The sequence below is a fragment of the Heloderma suspectum genome, chromosome 11 (genome assembly GCF_057233095.1).
Source record: "Heloderma suspectum isolate Gila_16-S chromosome 11, 16-S_ref, whole genome shotgun sequence".
Classification (NCBI taxonomy): Eukaryota; Metazoa; Chordata; class Lepidosauria; order Squamata; family Helodermatidae; genus Heloderma; species Heloderma suspectum.
The window spans coordinates 24,766,438-24,789,447 of record NC_139468.1 but is presented as its reverse complement, the minus strand read 5'-3'; the positions used below and the strand labels follow the sequence as shown (position 1 = coordinate 24,789,447).

Sequence of the window (23,010 nt, the reverse complement as noted above, 5' to 3'; positions counted from 1 at the left end):
TCATGCAACCTCCCTTGCCGCTTCCTTGGAATCTGAAGCGGATCTAAAACTGCTTTGCATATGCATCTTTGGATACTGAAATAGTTCAGGAGCATGAAGGGATGCAAATGGAGCCTTCATTTGCCCTAAGAATGGGAGATCTTTGACAGGAGCATGAAGGGATATGAACGGCACCCTCACTTGCCCACAGGATAGGAGATATTTGACAGAAGCATGAAAGGATGCGAACAGGGCAAATGAGAGCACTGTTCACATCCCTTCATGCTCCATTGTCAAATATTTCCCATGCATTAGCATTAGGGCTTGCACAGAAGAACTGAAACCACATCAAAAAATCTAGGCATAACTCTGCAAGGATTCGTGCTGTTCTTGTCAGTGTCAAGAAGAGAACCTTTTCTGAACATGTTTTGCCAGTCAATAAAACAGGGGCAAAAGACCAAAAAAAAAAAAGGAAAAAAAAGAACAGTGGAGTTCAACCCTAAAAGCTTTCCAGTAGACAGAACTGATATTGATGCTGATGGGAGTTCCATACATAAAAGACCTCAGATATTCCATGCTCCCAGGGGCATGGCAGGTTTTACAACTTATTACACTTTCTTTTTGAATATCATCAGTCCAATGTTTGATCATTTTCCCAGAAAGATATGTGCTTTTTGTCGGGGGGGGGGGGGTTGCTTGATGTCTTACTGATGGTTTTGCCTTTTCAAAAAAAAAGGTGATCATACTGTTATGCTGACAGTTTGCTTCCTGTGTTCAAAACAGCTACTTTTCCACTGTTGAACCCTGCTATTTCAGCAAAACAATCACTATTCAATATGTCACCTATTGAATAGTTCTGAGTTATGTAGCCAAACAGGGCCACTAAGAAAGAAAAGAGAGGTATCAGCATTTTGGAGGAACCATAAGGCCTGCAGAAGTAGAATAAATATTTTAAGAAAAAAGAACATAAGGACCAAACAACAAACAAATGAACTTTAATGAGGACTGAGCATGCTGACTTGAATATTTGGGGTGGGGGGAGGATCAGAGGCAGAAGGGAATGGAGTAACCTGGGAAACGGTATGTCTGGCTGGCTGGAACCCTGAACAGGAACACTCCACAGAGCAATATGTTGTTGAGGTCGCCACTTGTTTTTATTTGATTAGTAATCTGTCATGATCTGCACCTCCCAAATTGAATAATTAATCGATTAAGAGAGGAATCCTATGGTCCATGGGTGAGTGTTCCAGGGACCATAGGATGGCTTGGAAAACTGAAGTGGACCCAGGCGCTAATTCCCATTCCCAAACCCACCAGGGGCTACACCGCTGCCTCCACTCCCACTGCTAAATTTGCTGCTGAAGTTCGGTGGGGTGGCAGCAAAAAGTGGCCTGTTTTGTTTTTTTTTCCTTTTTTCGCTGCCACACTGCCGAATTTCAGGAACAAACAGTCATTTGTTTACATTAACACAAAGGAAAATGGGCCCCTTTTTGCTGCTGCACCACCAAATTAAGTGGCAAAATTAATTTGTCAGTGGCAGGATGGGGACGGCAGGGGTCACAAAAATGCTCGGGGACACATGCGGGCCATGGGCTGCATGTTATCTACTCCTGATGTACATGAAACCACCAAATGAGGGTCATTTAGAGATTTAGAGTGCAGAGTCATCAATGCAAGTTCAATTTCTTGTTCAGAAGCTGCCAGTGACGCTGCCCTCACTCATAGCAATGCCATGTGACCATGTTCCTTGCCCTCACTCGACTTTCTTGGCAAGAAATTATCGCTACATGAACCTGCCCTCACTCTAGCTTGGCTTCATAACAATGCTATGCAGCCATGCTTCTTGCCCTCACTCGACTTTCTTGGCAAGACTTCCTTAGGAGCTGCAAATATTATGTACACCTCAACTGATGTGGTATCACTAAGAGAAACCATGTTTTCCCATTCCTCACCCTAGGGACCATTTTATTAAACAACTTCCATATGCTACAAGAGCAACTGGAAAAGGTAAAACAAAAAACAAAAAATAACCTATGCACTACAACTAGTCAGTGACAAAACCAATGAATTTAAAACACCACCTTAGGCACAGTAAAGCTTACGTGCATGATAGAGTCACACCTTTACACCCAAAGAATAAAATGAAAGATTTAGGCAAAATTCCATCTCAAAAACCCACTGAAGTGGAATGATGAGAAAACCGTGTAACTATGGCTTTGATCCAAAGCACATGAAGACCAGGGGGGAGTCTGCAATGGGCCATTTTGCACAGAGGTCTGGAGGGGATCAGGCCCTCAATAAAGCTGGTCATTTCTCAAAACTCTGTTTGAAAGCACACACCCTGCCCCCATTACTGGCAAGAATTCAATGTCTCAATAAAATCACTGCACACTTAGAAATGAACAAGAAGCTGAACTCCCCTCTTGGTGAGTTTGTCTCTCGAGCCAAACTGCAGCTGCTTTCACATCGCAACAGGAGTCCCAATCCCCTCCAGCTTTATATCAGAATGTGTCTGCCCCCTTTCTGGTCTTTAATACACCTTCCCCCCTGTAATCTTATGGGGCTACCCTCCAAACAATCCAACTGGTAAACCAAAGAAGCCCAGCCAGAATAAATTATGCAGATCCAGCAGATGAAACCATATATTTTCTACACTTAACTCTTCTTCAAAGGTCCAGGTCTCCTAAGAATTGTTATCTTTCTTTCCTTTGCAACTAATAGGGAAATGGAAGTATCAGAGTGTATGGAGACTGGGAATACATCAAAGCTGGAAAATAGTTATTGCAACTGCTTGGGTGAGCAGTTGCCTGAGACATGTAAGAATTGCCTCCAGTTGACTATAAAAGTTAATTCTTTTCTTCTCTTTGGCCACAAATGACCAACACAGGCATGGGGGGAGGGGGAGGGGGCCAATTTTGTTTTGTTTTAATCTGGTAACTTTCATGAAAGTATTAATCAGGCTGGATAATAAGGAGGAGGAGGAGAAGGAGGAGGAGGACAACAATAATTATATCATTATTATCCCACGTTCTCCTAAATGGTTCATGTACATTAACTCAGTAAACCTAACAACATCCTTGTAAGGTTGGGCAAGTATTTGTTTTAAAAAAAAAATCCAGATATGGGTGATGGGATTGGTTGAAACATAGTGGCTAGCATATGGCTACCTTATGAATAAATGGATGAGCTAATGTTGAACCAGGAACAGTGGCAGCTGGTGCCACCAAAGGTGGGAGTGCTGGAAGTCATCCACCCACTAAGCTGTGCTTCTGCACCTTCCCTCTGTTCCACCCACCTAAAGCTCCTCCCACATGATCTGCTCAGCTCTACTCATGGAAGCCCCGCCTACCACGCAGGATAGCTAAATGGAACTTCTGTGTCAAAAGGCATCACACTTTTGAATGCCAGATGCTGGAGACAAACAACAAGGGAACACAGTTTGGTAACCTCATGCCCTACTTGTAGGCTTCCCAGAGGCATTTTTGGCTGATCACTAGGGATGTCAGAGAATTCCACCACGGATCCCAGGGAGGCCAAATTCCAGTGAATTCGGCCCCCCGGGAATCCGTGGCAGAACGGAGCAACCCGCCCCACCATCCCGCGAAAGCCCCGCGAAATGGAGCCTACCTGGCGGCGGCTCCGGCAGTGGCTCTGGCGGCAGCGGCAACTCCGGTGGCTCCAGCTGCTGCCGGGCTGTGGCTGCAAATGGCAGCCGCTACGCCAGCCTCCATTTGCGTCCCTGGCAAGCTGTGATAGGCTACGTAAGTATCTACATAGCCTATCATGGCTCAGGGGAGGGACGCAAATGGTGTAGCCGCCATTTGCAGCCGTGTCTTTAGCTGTGATAGGCTACGTATATATTTACGTAGACTATCATGGCTAAAGACACAGACGCAAATGGCGGCAGCTACGGAGGCGCCATTTGCGTCCCTGTGCAGCCCAGCGGCCAGATGTCCAGCTGCGGGCGGCCCCGGCCGGCAGCTCCATGGAGTCGCTGCGGAGCGGAGCCGGCTGGGGAGGATTCCAGGGGTACGGACGGAGTGCCTCCCCGCCACCGTGGATTGCCCGGTGCAGAGCCAGGTAAGAGTTTCGTACATCCCTACTGATCACTGTTGGAAACAGCATGCTGGACTAGATGGGGACAGAAAAATAACTTGCCCAAGACCATGAACTGAATACAGTGGAAAGGTGGGGTCTCCAATGTGGTGCCCGGGTACCACCTCCAAAGGCACCTACAAAGCTCTCCACACCCTGCCTCTTCAAAACAATTTTTAAAAATAAAATCCTTGGAAAAAGTTAGGGAAGACTTCTTTCACTCCCTTTATAGCCTAACTATTTCTGTCCACCCACCTCTTTAGCCACTGTTTTCCCCACCCCTCTTAGCCTCTAGCCTTGCTCTTTCTCTACTCCTTTGCCCCCTCCCAGCCTCTAGCTTCACAGTTTCTTTCCCCACCTCTTTGCCTTGCTGTTTCACCTCTAGCCTTGCTGTTTCTGTCCCCTCTTCCCCTTTGCTTTGCTATTTCCCCCTCCCTCCCAGACTCAAGCCTCACTATTTCTCTCCTCCCCCCCGACACACACACCTCTTTAGCTCACTTTTGACTAGCCAAGCCCCCACAGCAGCCATTAAGGTGACTAGTCACATCTTCCATGGAAGGCATTTTGTGGCAGTGCCTGCAGCATTTTTTAAAATTCCCAAATGTGCCCACAGGTCCAAAAAGATTGGGGATCCCTGCTCTAAACTGCTCCTCTCCCCTACATCATCCTTCAGCCTTCAGGCTTTCCATGTTTGCAGAGACAAAAAGAAAAAAGATTTAGACAACAGTCTCTCAAAAGTCATGCAGCACATAGGGATGTCACGGCAATAGGTTTGACTTCTGATTTGTTATATTCTAGTTCTACTGGTTTGGACCTTGCTTTTGTCCAGTCATAAATACTAATACCAATCTCAATAGTGCTGCACAAGAACCCCCCACTCCACTTCTGATGTTGCTTTGGATACTCCTTAATGACCCCATCTGCCTCGGACTGATTTGGACCCCCTCCACTTCAACTCGGATCCGAATCTGAAGTGAGATTCGGATATCCAGATCACTTGTTTGGGGCGTTTTCCCATTGACTTGCATGGGAAAACACAAATGGTCATAATTTTTTCAGATCTTATGATACAGATATGAAATTTGGGGACCTTTCACACACACCCCTGGAGGGGACTCCAACTGCCAAATTTCAGACAGTTTGGCCCAGTGGTTTTAGTGGTGAAATTTAGTGCAGGTGAAATTTGATGCTTTCCACAAAAACTCTCAAAGCAAAGAGCTATAACTTTTCCCTGTGTCCACAGATGTGTGTGAAACCTTGGCCCCTCCCAGCCCCCCTGAGGGCATCCCACTCACCAAAGCCTAAGCACTTGACCTACTGGCTTTTGTGCCAGGCGCAGGTGAAATTTGACGTTTTCCACCCAAACTCCCAAAGCAAAGAGCTATAACTTCTCCCTGTTTCTGCAGATGTGCATGAAACCTTGGCCCCTCCCAGACCCCTTGGGGGCATCCCACTTGCCAAATTCCAAGCCATTTGGCCCAATGGCTTTTGTGCTAGGCGCAGGTGAAATTTGACGTTCTCCACCCAAACTCCCAAAGCAAAGAGCTACAACTTGTCCCTGTTTCCTTAGCCATGCATGAAACCTTGGCCCCTCCCAGGCCCCCTCGAGGGCATCTCACTGGCCAAAGTCCAGGCAGTTTGGCCCATTGGCTTGTGTGTTAGGCAAAGGTGAAAATCAACGTTTTCCACCAAAACTCCCAAAGCAAAGAGCTATAACGTCTCCCTGTTTCCACAGACGCGTGTGAAAACTTAGCCCCTCCCGGCCCCCTTCCAGTGCATCCCACCGCAGGATGAGTTTGATATTCCCAGAAACTCAGACGAAACTCAGAAGGGAGAGTGTGTTGAAGAGATCACTATCCCTAATCTCTGCTGCAGGTTCCTTTGAAGTACAAAACGACCCTTATTCAGAAGAATCATGGGCTCAGCCTCCCTATGGCTGAATACACACAGCACCTGGCAGGCAGGCCGGAACAGCTTAGTTCTTTATCTGCTTTTATTTATTTCTAGCACACACTAAATGAGTGTTTTGAATGTATCTTGAATTAACATGGTCAGTGTAGGGATGTACGGAAGTCACTTACCTTTTCGAAGGGTGACATTCGCAGTGGGGTGAGGCGCTCCGTCCCCCCCCCCGAAATTCTCTCTGGCTGGCTCCGCTCCGTGGAGATTCCATGGAGCCGCTGCCCGGGGCCGCCGGCAGCCGGACATCTGGCCGCTGGGCAGCCTGCAGGGACACAAATGGCGGCTGCCATAGCCGCCATTTGAGTCCCTGTATTTTGCCGTGATAGGCTACGTAAATATTTACGTAGCCTATCACAGCAAAAAAAAAAGGAACGCAAATGGTGGCGGCTACAGCGGCCGCCATTTGTGTTCTTTTTTTTTCTTTTTTTTTGCCCTTTTAGCCTACGTAAATATTTACGTAGGCTATTAAGGCAAAAAAAAAAAGGGAATGCAAATGGTGGCCACCGTAGCCACCACTTGCGTTCCCTTAGTTTTGCCATGATAGGCTACGTAAATACTTACGTAGCCTATCACGGCTTCCGCAGGGATGCAAATGGTGTCCCTGCGTTAGCCGTGATAGGCTACGTAAGTATTTACGTAGCCTATCACGGCTACATGGAAGAAGTGAATGGCGGCTGCAGATGCAGACGCCATTCGCAAGTCAGCGCGGACGGCAGCAGGTAGGTGCTCCGTTCCAGGCCCATTTTGCGGGGTGGGGGGGCAGGGGGGCTTCGTTCCGCCACAGATTTCGGAGGGCCGAATGCACTGGCATTCAGCCTCACCGACATCCGTGGAGGAATTCTCTGACATCCCTAGGTCAGTGCCTAGCCCTGAAGGGCCACTGATTTTTGAATGCTGGAAACCTCCAGCTGATGGACCCATACCTTCCTCACCCCATCTCCTCCGTGGTGGCCTGCCTAAGCCTTTGGGGGTGAGAGGCGGAGAGCTTGCAGGAGTTCCGGAGCCACTGCCAGCCTTCTGCTTGCCCCTGCTGCCGGCCTGCTGGGACATGGGGGCCTCTTCCCCGAGCAAGACCGACTGGTGCTGCCTCCTTAAGTGCAGGAGCAGGCTGCTGGTGCTGTAGTGCCCTGGCAGTTTCCCCCTGCTTGGAGATGCCTTGCAGTGGCGACGCACGGTAGTGCTGGGATCGGCTCCCAATTCAAAGTGGTCCTGCACAATGGTGCCCTGATGTTTTGGGGGAGGAGGAGACACAGACTGCCTGCTTTCAATCGCGGGGGGCACCACACAAGCGGGGGGAACAATAGAAGAGGAGTCGGGTACTGGAGCCTCTGGCTGCTGCTCCTCCTCCAACACACCCTGGAGCATCTCCTCCTCTTCGCCCTCCACCACACTGAGGATGTCAGACACCTCTGACATAACATCCATCAGCGGGCTCCCCTCTTTCACTACAGAAGGAGATGCTGCTCCTCCTTGGGCAAGAGTGCGACTACTGCACCTGCCCATGCTATCCTCCTTGAACAGTGACCTCTGGGCGCTGCAGCTGGCCTCTGCACTCTGCTGCCCTACTGCACCAGGACACGCTATCCAGAGTAGGGGACAGACAACTTGCCTAACAGTGCTGCTAGTGACAGCAGCACCTCGCCCACCTCTGCCCCAGCCAAGACCCCGAAGATGCCTCATACTGCACTGGATTGCTTTGCCACACAGCGGAGTATTATTAGAATAAAAAGGGAATTAACAGAAATACTATGTCTCTCATGCTTTTTCAACACTCTCTTGAAATTTGGACATATAGTGTTGGTGGAACAACAACCTAGCATGCACACACACATGGACACAGACTCACAAGAGCTAAAGAAAAGCAGAACTACCTAAGAAAATACGGGGTGTCTTTAAGTTATTGTTTTATATTTCATGTTCTTTTATAGAAGGCAGGTTAAGTTCAAGAAATACAGGAGGACAGCGGAAGTGATAAGATTAGAGCCAAGAGCAAGCAAATGATAAAAATAAAAATGCTTCTTTAATTTCTGTTTTGGGAGAATCAACACAGAGAAGACACAGATGGTTCACTTCAAGACGGGGACAGGGAGTGGGATCCAAACACTACACACATAGGCTGATATAATATGCCTTTCTTTAAGAATTTAGAAAGCAAGAAAAAATGAATTGTTTGAATATGACTTAAAAAAAGGGGAGGAGGAGAAACATACCCAGGTCAATGTTTGTTTTGAAAATTGAAATAAGACTGCGTTTTTAAAAATCTAGAAGAGACAGAGTTGAAAGACAAAAGCTACAAGGACATAGAATGGAGAAACCAGAAGTGAGGGTCGACCTTAAAAAACAAATGCAGCCTTTTCCAGAGTTCACAAGCAACATGAACAATGGAATGGCGGGGGAGCGGGGAGCATAGCAGCAATGAGCAAAGAAAAGCTATGTTTGTTTGAAAAAAGATTGAAAGGAGAGATGAATATAACTAATACAAAGAACAAACAAGTTGGAGGTAGAAAGAAATAGGAGAAGGCGGCTGCAAAGAGGGCATAGACACAGTCCCAAAGGGGCAGCTCGCATGAGGAGCGAGGGAACGATCCCACTACAACCTAGCTGATTGTTTCATTTTAATTTAAACATTGAGGAAAGCCTAATGGCAATAGAGAATGAAGAAACAGAAGGAGCAACTGCAAGGAATGCACACACGCACACACACACCAGATCATAACCATAAACCAGCCCTCTCCCAAAGACACAGCTAGCGCAATAACTGAACACAGCCTTTTGCAGAAGTATACCCCCTTCCTCCACCACTCTCTCTGATTGGAGACTGCTAGCATCGGTTCTGGCCGAGAGTTCCTATTCGCCAAAGCACACTCCCTCCTCCTCCTGAGCTTACTTTCCTACCTCCCCCACCTCCCACGTCCACTTGCTTTCCCCCTTCCTCCTCCTCCTCCTCCTCCTCCTCCTGCCCTTCCGCATGAGCTTTCAGAAGCTGATACATTTTGGAGACTGCCTGTCTGGACTGCTCAGGCATTAAGTGCAGCTCCGAATACACAAGGCAGAGGAGGCGCTTCATGGGGGAGGCACTTCACTTCGGAGCGCCTCAGTTCTGCTCTGATCTGCTTTGTTTCATAAGGAGGCTGCTCTGAATCAGCCCACTTTGCCTCGTTATTCGGGCTTCGAAACGAGGTGGTGCACAGCCCTAAATCTCAATTCTCCGAGTGCTGTTGCTTATGTTGCCGAAACAGCAACACCCATGCACAAGGGGGAGGTATCCACAGCTACTCAGAGGAACTCCAAAGTTTGCAGAATTACAAAAAATACTTTAGGGGAAAGAATCCCCAAAACAATCCAATGAAGACTGAGCATGCTCAGTGGGCACAGAATGCCAATTAAGGTTTTCTTCATTTCCTTAAGGATTAGAAACCTGCACAAAAATGAAAACAAAAGCCTGGATTTTCTTGTGAAAGAACACTGCAGCAACCACAATTAAAAAGAAGAGTGGGGAAAGAAAGAGTGGAGGTGGACAAAGGAGTTGCCTGGGATTTCAAGCCTGTATTTTATAAGGTTGGAATAGGTGGACTTTGGATTCTATGCAGCCAGGAATCATAGGCTATAATGTTAATAGTATCCCAAGTTGATTTTTTGTTATTTCACAATGCAACTGTGAAAATATATTTTAAGAAATTGATCTCACACATACAAACACAGACATACATGATCTAAAAATTAAGATGCCTATTGCGATGGCTACTCTTGATAAACTAAATTGAATTTCTCTCTTAAAATGCATGCCTTGAATTCTTGCATAGCTGACCCCTACATGGGGAATATTTCTCAACAAAACAATCTAGCACAAACTTTACACTGAGTACCTTTGGACGACCAAAGCAAACAGATAAACAATCCCCTAAGAAATCCAATTAAACTACCACAGTCTTCAGCTCAGTCTTGTTCATATATGAGCGGGAGAGAATCAGGGATGAATATTAAATACTTCATCTGCAAGAAACTTACTTTTTTCAGAGGAAACGTGGGTCTTAGCCTGTCCTCTCACTAGCCTGCACGTTGAACCATCTCCTGCGCAGATTCCACAGTTGTCTTCCTTGGCTTGACTCCCAAGTTGTCGATCACAGCCCACCGCCTGCCAACGGCAACATCACAGTCAGGAGAGCAAAACTACCACAGGCCACATAGGGTTCTTTTAAAATAACAACAACAATGTTGGATTGTATAAGCTGGCCAATTCTCTCACAGGCCCATCTTGCTTTGCAACATTTAAGCAGGTAACAGGCTTAAAGTAATTATTCTGTGATGTATTCATTTTTAAGGCAAGAATCATCAAACTTATTTTGCTATCATTGCGTAAGAAATATGGGAATTCCTTCTAGGCCAAATACTATTCCCCCCAATGTTATTCAGAGTTGTTTGGAACTCGCCTTTCATCACTTACTAGCTTCAGATGCAAGAAAAACATTAGGACAGCCATCCAAGAAGAATCCTGGCTCTGGATGAACTAAAAACATTTGGCTGGCTGCATATCACTATGATACTGTTGGGAATATTGCAACCTCATCTGCAAGGTACAGGAAGGGGGCAGTGTTGCAGTTAGTTAATGCATGGGATTTGGGGACATAGTTAGCCTTAGGATCTCTATAGTCTATGAGCAGTTTCCTGTAGGGATGTCAGAGAATTCCGCCACGGATCCCAGGGAGGCTGAATTCCAGTGAATTCGGCCCCCCGGAATCCGTGGCAGAATGGAGCAACCCGCTCCACCACCCCGCAAAAGCCCCGCGAAACAGCCTACCTGGCTGCAGCTCCACCGCCAGTGGTGGCAGCAGCTCCAGCAGTAGCTCCAGCAGCAGTGGAGGCTCTGGCCACTGCTGGGCTGCTGCTGCTGCAAATGGCGGGCGCTACACCGGCCACCATTTGCGTCCCTTCGCTGAGCCATGATAGGCTACGTAAATATTTACATAGCCTATCACAGCAAAGAGCGGGGACACAAATGGTGAAGTCCATTTGCGTCCGCAGAACTGCCACAGCCAGATGTCCAGCTGCGGATGCACCCGGCCGGTGGCTCCACGGAGTTGCCGTGGAGCAGAGCCAGCCGGGGAGGATTCCAGGGGGGAGGGACGGAGCGCCTCCTCCCCACACCGTGGATGCCACTTATGAAACAGGTAAGTGGCTTCGTACATCCCTAGTTTCCTGCTCCTCCCCTTCCTTCCCCTTCCTCCCTCCCTCTCTCTCTCTGCCTTCTCCACTGCTAAGAACACACTTGCTTGCTCTCTCTCACTCCTGCCTGGGTAATGGAGAACAAAATGGATTGAACAAACTGCCTTTGAAACCCAGTGCTGTACCTGCATCTTTATGCATAAATATTTGTGAGTAAAGCTTTTACCTTTTTCTGCACTAAAGAAAGGTGTGGTCTCTTGTGCATGTGGGACTGGTAAACACTCATTCTGTTTTGCCTTTTGTTTTTCTCTGCTAAATACCTTTTTAACAGGAGGCAGCAATACCAAAGAATCCCATCACATACCACATACACCCCCATCCCCAGGTACCAATTTACTCGGTACAGTTTTACCTTTTAGGAAAACATAAACATAGCCATTATTTTTAACTGGGTGTTATTGATTTTTTTTAGATACCACAACAGGATTAACTAATTATATAAATAAAACACAGCATACAGAGAAGAAGAAAAACCTGCTAAATGCGTGGGCCATTGTGCTTTTTGGAACAGATGTTAGTATCTCATTCTCACATGATCTGATGATTGAATCCCAGTCTCTAGTGCTAACTATCCAGAAATATATTATTTAATCCAAAGGCCATTACAACGTCAACTACAAACATAACATACAAATGTTAAGATCGCTAGAAATCTAAATTTTTGGCACCCAAATTTCATCAGTGCATCATCAATACAAACCAATTGCTTTACAAATCACTGCAGTTTGTTCTTCAGACATCCCTCATCCTCAGCTTCTGTGATGCCACAACACATTTTGCAGCTGTGTGTGTTAGATATGTCCTTTGGCTATAAAGGAGATATCCAACTTCATCATTTCAGTTTGCACAGCATCCTTCGCTGCGTTGCTAAGAGTACAGATCGCTCCCCCCGCAAGAAGAAAAAGTACTACAGTGCGATCTGGCATCCTGCTTGATTGGACCAACTGGGAGCAAACTGGGGGAGGAGGAGAACTGGGTGAGCAGGGGAAATCAAACTAGAACACCGCTTCCAGGGCTGCCCCCAGTTGCTCTATAATCTACAGAGACAGCTGCAGAGCAGGAGGCGAAGGCCAGGAAACAGACTGTTTGAAGAGCAGCGCAAAAGGCACTATAGGAGTGATGCAGTGAACAGACCCAAGGTGGGCTCAGGGGAGGAAGGAGGAGAGCCCTTTTTTCCTTTCTTTAGTCTGGAGTCAAGACCAAGAGAGATGCCCATACAGCAGCCATGTAAAGTAAGAGACATTGGGCATGCAGCTCTGAGGGGTGACAGACACAGAGCAGTGTCTCAAGAGGAAAACAAGGATTAGATGCACAAAACGATGTGCAGATAAGCCAATTGTGCATTAGATGAGCAACAATTATTCTGATTCACACTGGACAGCTTAGGGAGAAAATGCTGTTGCTTTCCAGTGGGGAACAGAATCATAGAATCATATGTAGGCCCCTTCCAACCATAGATGGATTGCAAGGGGCCTACAAGACCATCGAGTCCAACCCCCTGCTCAATGCAGGAATCCAAGTCAGAGCAACCCTGACAGATGGCTGTCCAGCCTCATCTTGAACGCCTCCAGTGTGGGAGAGCCCACTGCCTCCCTAGGTAATTGGTTCCATTTTTGTATTGCTCTAAACAGTCAGGACGTTTCTCCTGATGTTCAGCTGGAATTCAGCTTCCTGTAATTTGAGCCCATTATTCCGTGTCCTGGATTCTGGGATGATCGAGAAGAAATCCTGGCCTTCCTCTCTGTGACAACCTTTCAAGAGCGCTATCATATCTCCCCTCAGTCTTCTCTTCTCAAGGCTAAACATGCCCAGTTCTTTCAGTCATGTGCAATTAAGCTGGTGGGGATCATAATATCCATGCAATGCAGTGGGGATCTGCACTGCAAAATATGCAGATAAATGTACTGAACATCGTTCCACAATATCAGCAGAAAAGAAGGAATAGGTTTTACATATCTCTAATGGAAATGTCTCTGGGAGGACAAATGATAAAAAGATACGTACAGCAAAAGCACAGGGAATATATAGAATACATTTAACTTGATGCATTTGCATCTTGATCCTTACAACAGTTCTTCAGGTTAGGTCGGTATTGTCCTGCCCATATTGCAGATGTGGGGTTGAGGCTGAGACTATGAACTACACTCATGGCAGAGGTGAGAACGGAACCAGAGTTTTGAGCTTGTAGCTCACATGTTTATTCACTATACTACACTGGCTCTGTGTCAGTCCATTATCTGTTTAAATGAAAGGTCAGCACAAATGCACCAGTGATGAAACTGTACTTTGGGGCAGATGGAGATGGAAAAAGCTCTGAGCTCTGGAAAGTACCTTTTGAGAGCTGCATCTCTAAGGGATCTGATGTGAGGCAGTGGGTTTCCTGCTTGGTAGGAATGCTGTGCTGTCTGTCTCCACCAGGGCTGGCATCAAGGGTAGGCATGGTTGGGCACCTGCTGAGAGCCCAACCCCCCAGCGGAGGCCCAGTGACAACAGCCCGCTGGAGTGGCTCCTCCACTTCACCTATTACAATCTGCTTGCTCACCTGCCTCTGGTTCTGGTCCAGACAAAACCGGTAGTGGGAAGGAGCAGCAGCAAATGCCCCTGCCTGCTGGCTCGCTGGCTCTCTGCTGTCAGGCAAGCAAGTGGTAGAAAGGATGAGAAAGAGGACGAGGAGCAGTAGCAGCTGGTGACAATGGTGGTGAGACAATGGGCTCACTGAGGGAGGGGGTCCATTGAGGGTGTCTGGTCCAAGGGCCCTCAAATACCTGGATCCAGCACTGGCTGAGAGCCGGGATCTAGCTGCCATCTTAGTTTCCCACAATGCCCCTGATGTAGTGTTGCTCTGGGGCATTGTGAGAAATTAAAATGATGGCTAGGTTTAGCCTTTGGCACTGCCCTCTTAATGGATCACTGCCTTGTTGTGGTGAAGGGGCTTGCGTAACTCAGTGAAGCCATAAGCTATGCCGTGCAGGGCCACCCAAGATGGACAGGTCATGGCAGAGAGTTCTGACAAAATGTGGTCCACTGGAGAAGGAAATGGCAACCCACTCCAGTATTCTTGCCAAGAAAACCCCATGGAACGTATCACAAGGCTAAAAGATATGACACCGGAAGATGAGCCCCTCAGGTCGGAAGGTGTCCAATACACTACTGGGGAAGAGCAGAGGGTATTTCCAAGTAGCGCCAGAAAGAGTGAAGCGGCTGGGCCAAAGCCAAAAGGACACTCAGCTGTGGATGTGTCTGGTGGTGAAAAGAAAATCCGATGCTGTAAAGAACAATATTGTTTAGGAACCTGGAATGTCAGATCAATGAATCAAGGTAAGCTGGAGGTGGTCAAACATGAGATGGCAAGATTGAACATCGACATCTTGGGAATCAGTGAACTAAAATGGACAGGCATGGGCGAATTTAATTCAGGTGACCATCATATCTACTACTGTGGGCAAGAATCCCTTAGAAGAAATGGAGTAGCACTCATAGTCAACAAAAGGGTGGGAAAAGCAGTACTGGGGTACAATCTCAAAAACGATAGAATGATCTCAGTACGAATCCAAGGCAAACCATTCAACATCACAGTAATTCAAGTCTATGCCCCAACCACTGAGGCCAAAGAAGCTGAGGTTGATCGGTTCTATGAAGACCTACAACACCTTCTAGAACTAACACCAAAAAAAGATGTCCTTTTCATCATAGGGGATTGGAATGCTAAAGTAGGAAGTCAAGAAATCACCGGGATAACAGGCAGGCATGGCCTGGGTGTACAAAATGAAGCAGGACAAAAGCTAATAGAGTTTTGCCAAGAGAACATGCTGATCATAGCAAACACTCTTTTCCAACAGCACAAGAGGCGACTCTACACATGGACATCACCAGATGGTCAATATCGAAATCAGATTGATTATGTCCTTTGCAGTCAAAGATGGAGAAGCTCTATACAGTCAGTCAAAACAAGACCTGGAGCTGACTGTGGCTCAGATCATGAGCTTCTTGTTGCAAAATTTCACCTTAATTGAAGAACGTAGGGAAAACCACTAAACCATTCAGGTATGACCTAAATCATATCCCTTAGGAATATACAGTGGAGGTGAGGAATAGATTTCAGGGATTAGACCTGATAGACAGAGTGCCTAAGGAACTATGGACGGAGGTCCGTAACATTGTTCAGGAGGCAGCAACTCAATCCATCCCAAAGAAAAAGAAATGCAAGAAAGCCAAGTGGCTGTCTGGTGAGGCTTTACAAGTAGCTGAAGAAAGAAGGGAAGCGAAAAGCAAGGGAGAAAGGGGAAGATATATCCAACTGAATGCAGAGTTCCAGAGAATAGCAAGGAGAGACAAGAAGGCCTTCTTAAATAAACAATGTAAAGAAATCGAGGAAAACAACAGAATGGGAAAGACTAGAGATCTCTTCAAGAAAATTGGAGATCTCAAGGGAACGTTTTGTGCAAAGACGGGCATGATAAAGGACAAAGAAGGCAGGGACCTAACAGAAGCAGATGAGATTAAGAAGAGGTGGCAAGAATACACAGAAGAACTATACAGGAAAGATCTGAATGTCCCTGATAGCCATGATAGTGCGGTCACTGAACTTGAGCCGGACATCCTAGAGAGTGAAGTCAAGTGGGCCTTAGGAAGCATTAGTAACAACAAAGCTAGCGGAGATGACAGCATTCCAGCTGAGCTATTTAAAATCCTAAAAGATGATGCTGTTAAAGTGCTGCACTCAATATGCCAACAAATCTGGAACACTCAACAGTGGCCACAAGACTGGAAAAGGTCAGTTTACATTCCAATTCCAAAGAAGGGCAACGCCAATGAGTGTTCAAACTACCACACAATTGCGCTCATTTCACATGCCAGCAAGGTGATGCTCAAAATCCTACAAGCTAGGCTTCAGCAGTATGCGAACCGAGAACTACCGGAAGTACAAGCTGGGTTTCGAAGAGGCAGAGGAACTAGAGATCAAATCGCCAGCGTTCGCTGCATCATGGAGAAAGCAAGAGAATTCCAGAAAAACGTATCTTTCTGCTTCATTGACTACGCTAAAGCCTTTGATTGTGTGGATCACAACAAACTGTGGCAAATTCTTAAAGTGATGGGAGTACCAGACCACCTTACCTGTCTCCTGAGAAACCTGTACGAGGGTCAAGAAGCAACAGTAAGAACCAGACATGGAACAACCGATTGGTTCAAAATTGGGAAAGGAGTACAACAAGGCTGTATATTGTCACCCTGCTTATTTAACTTATATGCAGAGTACATCATGAGAAACGCCGGGTTGGATGAATAACAGGTCGGAATTAAGATTGCCGGGAGAATTATCAACAACCTCCGATATGCAGACGATACCACCCTAATGGCAGAAAGCGAAGAGGATCTCAAGAGCCTCTTGTTGAGGGTGAAAGAGGAGAGTGCAAAAGCTGGTTTGAAATTCAACATTAAAAAAACTAAGATCATGGCATCTGGCCCCATCACTTCCTGGCATATAGAAGGGGAAGAAATGGAAGCAGTGACAGATTTTACTTTCTTGGGCTCCAAGATCACCGCAGACGGTGACTGTAGCCATGAAATTAAAAGACGTTTGCTCCTTGGGAGGAAAGCTATGGCAAACCTAGACAGCATAGTAAGAAGCAGAGACATCACCTTGCTGACAAAGGTCCGTCTAATCAAAGCTATGGTTTTCCCAGTAGTAATGTATGGCTGTGAGAGCTGGACTATAAGGAAGGCTGAGCGCCAAAGAATTGATGCTTTCGAACTGTGGTGCTGGAGAAGACTCTTACGAGTCCCCTGGACTGCAAGGAGGTCAAATCAGTCCATCCTAAAGGAAATCAACCCTGAGTGCTCATTGGAAGGACAGATACTGAAACTGAAGCTCAAATATTTTGGCCTCCTAATGTGAAGAGAAAACTCTCTGGAAAAGACCCTGATGCTGGGAAAGACTGAAGGCATAAGGAGAAGGGGACGACAGAGGATGAGATGGCTAGATAGCATCACCGATGCAATGAATATGAACTTGAGCACACTCCGCGAGAGAGCGCAGGACAGGAAGGCCTGGCGTGCTATGGTCCATGGGGTCACGAAGAGTCGGACACAACTGAACGACGGAACAACAACAACAACAACTGTTTGGAACACTGCCACTGTTGTGCATTGTCACTCAAAAACCTGGAGCTAACACTAGTCGCCACCTATGTTCAACTTCTACATTTGTAAATAAATCCAAATTTTACATAAACATGTTAACCTCCAGTGATCTCTCCTCCAGAGACAACCAAACCTGGCTAAGTATTGAACCACTCTGGAACTTCTCCGTTCTCAGGGAAGTGGGGAGCATGTAACAGTACTGAAGGAAGCAAATCAGAAGAACTGCATGAACGTGAGGCTGTAAGCACAGCAATCAGTGTCATATTCCCCCTGCTAGGACTGGTTTCTGGCACTGATCCACTGGGTCACCCTGGGCATATCACTACCTCAAAGCCTCAGCAGTTCTTCCATAGAAACAATACTGCTTACCATTCAGGACAGTATCCAACTGTGTCATTCTGCGTTGTGCTAGTGGAAACTAGGTTCTGAACTGTGCACAAGAATCCACCTAAATTTACGTTTGCGCAAGCGCAGTTGTGCAAGTCGCTGTGCATTACGCTTGTGCAACCCGTTATGCAACCCGTTGCGCAACAGGCTGCACAATGGATTGCACAAGAATAATGCACAACCAAGCTCACACAAACATAACGTTAGTTGTTTCACAACTGGTTGCGGAAGCGTACTGGCAATGGAAAGATTCAGTGGAACTCCACTAGCACTATTTGAGTTTGCAGAATTACACCATTGGATACTATCCTTTGAGTGCTCAGAGTGCCTCATACACATTATTACAGTCATAACAACTACTGTGTAAAGCAGGCCAGCATTATTATCCCCTATGTTGCAGACAGCAGGCTGGTGCTGGAAAAAAAGTGCCTGGATTAAGATCACCTAGTGAGTTCCTGGCTGAAGTGAGATTTGATCTGTGGATCACTTAGCTCGTAACTCAGACTTTTGCCCACTATGCCTCGCCAGCTCAAACACAACCCATCACTTAGCCATGGGCTCAAGCTGGCCATCCAAAGTCAAATAGCAACAAACAAACTAACAAACCCACAACATTTCAGTGAAACCAGGTTCCTTCTGTTTCCACTTAAGTTGATGGGAGTTTTGCCATCTATTACAGCGACAGCAAGATTGACAAGGGGGAAACAAAATCGAAGCCTAAACAGCCTGCAGTGACAGACTGTGCATTACCGCAACAATGCAGCCTTCCAGCGTGTGGCACAAAGCACAGCAATTATGTGGAACAAGTTATTTTTTCCCTCTCTGTTCCATGGCATCTGGGAAAGGTCTTCCACGGACACATGGCATTCATTAACATCGGACGAGCAAATGAATATTCGCAGCAAATGGATATTCGCAGTGAATGGGGAGGCCACCAACATTCCGATGGGGAATTCCCTTGAGAAGAGAAATTTGCCATTTATTAGGCCAAGGTCGGACTGTCTCTCTGTAGGGCTAACCTTTTATCTGTTTTGCTATCAAGTTGGGCGGGGAATTAATTTCAGGTTAGCAGGAAGGTAAGCAGGCATACTCCAGTGAGAAACTCTACTTAACAAGAGAGTGACGACTGATGCAGATTAACATGTTAAACGGGGGAAATGTTCCATGTCAGGATTCAAATGTGTTCTCGTACAAGAGATATATGGCAGTGTTCACTTTTAGTTAGTTTTGTTGTTGTTGTTCGCAATGGGCAAACTCCCACTCCTCCTCCCCCAACAGCTCCAGAAATAATTAAGGAAACACAGATTATTTTGCTGAACATTCTCCAGACATTGGGAAGAATAACTTGGACCCTGAATTTGGTCTAGAGTGGATCAGGCCCCTGCCACAGCTCCCAAAGCAAGCCTTGAAAACTCGGTAGTGGGCATGCAAATTATCCTTCATGGTAGTTTGCCCTTTAATGCTGAATTACTCACTGAGGAGCCACCCCAACAAGCTTCCAACAAATACCAAGTTGTTCGTGGACACAGCTTAAAAGCCACCATTGTGGCCCATGACACTCAGAAAGAGAGTGAGCACAAAACGGCAGGTTTAATATGTCCGGCAAAAGGTACGCATACTGTGATTTCAACTGCAGCTATTACCAGGTATTGCAGAAGATGCTCACAAGAGTAGAGAGATACTACACAAATTCAGTTTCCTGGTGTCAGAGTTGACAGATCTTCACCCAGAGATAGCACCTACATCTCCAAGTGTCCCAACGCACTGGGACAGGATGCCATCACTGCACTTCCCATCCAGTTCCTGCACAGATCACTTTGCACAGCCTAAACACAGAAACTCATAGGATCAGACTATTAGTTGTAAGGACATAAGAAGGGCTCTGCTGGATCAGGCCAAATGCCTAGCCAGTATGGCACTTTGTTCACACAGTGGCCAACCAGCTGCCTGTGGGAAGTCCATAAGTAGGACATGAGTGCAACAGCACCCCCCCCCATGTTCCCCAGAAAGTGGTATTCATAGGCATACTGCCTCCCATATCGCCTTCATGGCTTGTAGACACTGATAGCCTTGTCCTCCTTGAATAAAGAAGAGAGCTTCGGCTATTGGGTGATATAGAAATGAAATGAATGAATGAATGAATGAATAAATAAAGTTTGTTAGGTGGAAGCTTATATTCGGCCCCCTTTTTTGGTGCAGGAGCATGCAAATATTTGAGTTACATAGAATTCTTCATCTTGCTTCTAGCAGAACCCTAAGACCAAAGTCTCTATATTCTGACACTTTCCATTTTAATTTTTCCATACCCAGTTTGTTTTAGCATTTGCTTCTCCCCACCAGACCCCCAAACTTTGCAAATGGCTTCTGAAATATTACTATGAAACCAGCCATGCAAACAGTTGCATGTTCAGCCCTTAGTGAATGATCTTTCTCCTTTCCAACAAATCACTTTCAACATGCAGTGTGTGTGTAAGTGTGAGTGTATGTGTGTGTGTGTGTGAGAGAGAGAGAGAGAGAGAGATGGATTATGTTTAGTACCAAGATTCTTTGTTGTTGTTGTTCAGTCGTTAAGCCATGTCTGACTCTTCGTGACCCCATGGACCATAGCACGCCAGGCCTTCCTGTCCTCCACTCTCTCGCGGAGCGTGCTCAAGTTCATATTCATTGCCTCAGTGATGCTATCTAGCCATATCATCCTCTGCTGTCCCCTTCTCCGTTTGCCTTCAATCTTTCCCAGCATCAGGGTCTTTTCCAGTGGGTTTTCTCTTTGCATTAGGTGGCCAAAATATTTGAGCTTCAGCTTCAGTATCTGTCCTTCCAAGGAGCACTCAGGGTTGATTTCCTTTAGGATGGACTGATTTGACCTCCTTGCAGTCCAGGGCACTCGTAAGAGTCTTCTCCAGCACCACAGTTCGAAAGCATCAATTCTTCGGCGCTCAGCCTTCCTTATAGTCCAGCTCTCACAGCCATACATTACTACTGGGAAAACCATAGCTTTGATTATACGGACCTTTGTCGGTAAGGTGATGTCTCTGCTTCTTACTATGCTGTCTAGGTTTGCCATAGCTTTCCTCCCAAGGAGCAAGCATCTTTTAATTTCATGGCTAAGATCTCTAATCTTTCCCATTCTATTGTCTTCCTCGATTTCTTTGCATTGTTCATTTAAGAAGGCCTTCTTGTCTCTCCTTGCTATTCTCTGGAACTCTGCATTCAGTTGGATATATCTTCCCCTTTCTCCCTTGCTTTTCGCTTCCCTTCTTTCCTCAGCTACTTGTAAAGCCTCATCAGACAGCCACTTGGCTTTCTTGCATTTCTTTTTCTTTGGGATGAATTTAGTTGCTGCCTCCTGAACAATGTTACGGACCTCCGTCCATAGTTCCTCAGGCACTCTGTCTATCAGGTCTAATCCCTGAAATCTATTCCTCACCTCCACTGTATATTCATAAGATTCTTTGTACCAAGGTTCTATTTTATAAAATATTTCTTCTGAGGACCTTCTCACGCTTTCTAAGAGTATTTTCAAGGAGTCTGGGAAGCCTGCTGCCAAAAAGATAATCATCTGTAAAGAGTGTTTTCAAAAGATCACTTTCCTATTTTTCTGCTAGGAAAAGAATCACTGCTGTTTTCCACTAGGAAAGGCAACACTGTACTTTCCCATGATATCAAAATGACTTTTCTCCATACTGGCTACAAAAAATGTCTAAAGAAGAAGACAAAGACAAAAAAGAGGCTGCATTACTCAGGGACAGTATGTACAATGGGAGAGTTGCAGAAACATGGCTGAACCTCTCAGACAACGTTGTCCCAGCAAGCACTGCTAGTGTAAAGGAATGGTTAGCCCCATTCAGGACTTCACTGGAATGGGTGGGGAGCGCTGATCAAGATTGCGCATGCTGGCTCAGCCCCTGACTCAACAAATTCAAGCATCATATTTGCACAGAGCTTATGCACACATACACACACGCACAGACTGCCATATGTGCAATCTGGTACCCTGGAAGAGGACTGGCAGGAACAATTAGCATTCTGGGGCAGTTCCTGGGGTCCTACAGCTCTAGCAAAGGTCATCACTGACCCCTGCATTAGGCACCCCTTGCTCTTGGGGTAGTATCCAACTGGGCCAGTCTGCCTCTGCTGGTTCCGTTGCCCTTGCAGAAGTGACCACTTGTGCAACAGGGCTTTCACGCTTCTAAAAATAACCCCCCAAACATGTGGAAACACTTGTTTCTAGATTGGGACAGGTCAGCAGAGCTCCACTGAGCTGCCCTGTTCTGGAAATGAGCATTTTTGCTCATTTGAGGTTGTTTTTAGGACAAAAACCCCATTGCATGGGTGATCACTCTTGTGAGCACACAGACATAATAGGTTACTTCCCCTAGGTACACATGCAATTGGGGATTTGAGGGATGTGCATCCTTCTTCTGCAGTGTTCAAGCACACACATTTTCCATTAAAAAATAAAGTTCCCCCACCCAGTACAATGAAGTTGAGCCTATTGCTGGGCAGTGGTAGTAAAATGCTAGAGGAAACTAGGGATGGGGGAATCCGTCAATTTCTGTTTCTCATTTTTCCAGCCTTCATTTCATTCCATCTTGTTTCCACATCAGTTTCAGATTTGGCCTAATATACACTTCTTTTTTTTGCAAGCAGTTTCCCCTTATCTAATACTCTTTTTGTACATTTCTTTCCCTAATATGCCCATTCTTGTGTGCATTTTTCTTCTGCTATTATTTATTTTAAATTATTTCTTGGCTGCCTTTAAGAGTAGGACCCTCTCAAGATGGCTTACACAATAAAAACAATACAGAACTATGTTAAACACAATAGACAAGAAATAAATAACTGTTAAATAAAAAGACAGCTATATGTATTTTTGGATGCATTTTTGTTCAGAGATCTACACTGCAAAATCCAAAGGACAACTCTGTTCCAATTCGCACATTGATTCAGGATGTTTGAATTTGATATGTCCATATCCATACATGAACTGAATGAAATCCTCCAGCATCACTAGAGGAAAGTGGCAGTTAGGGATGTACGGATTTTGCAAAATCTGTTCCATCTGCATTTCACAGATTGTCATGTGCCTTTCGTTCCATCCACTCATTGACATAATTGGATTTTTTCCCCATTTCCCCAAATTTGTGCAAATTTGCACCTGCAAAACTCTGCAAATCCCCCAACCAAAATGCACAGATCTCCCCAAAATGCCTAGGATGGACA

General features: G+C 46.0%; 1 protein-coding gene across 1 annotated transcript in view; it reads right to left on the bottom strand.

The window, feature by feature from the left end:
- Positions 1-23,010, bottom strand: part of ADAMTSL3 (ADAMTS like 3) — a 415,333-nt gene that overhangs the window by 160,770 nt on the left and 231,553 nt on the right. Inside the window, exon 7 of the mRNA XM_084817237.1 lies at positions 10,045-10,171. Coding sequence (XP_084673363.1) covers positions 10,045-10,171 — 127 coding nt within the window. The remainder of the gene's footprint in view (positions 1-10,044; positions 10,172-23,010) is intronic.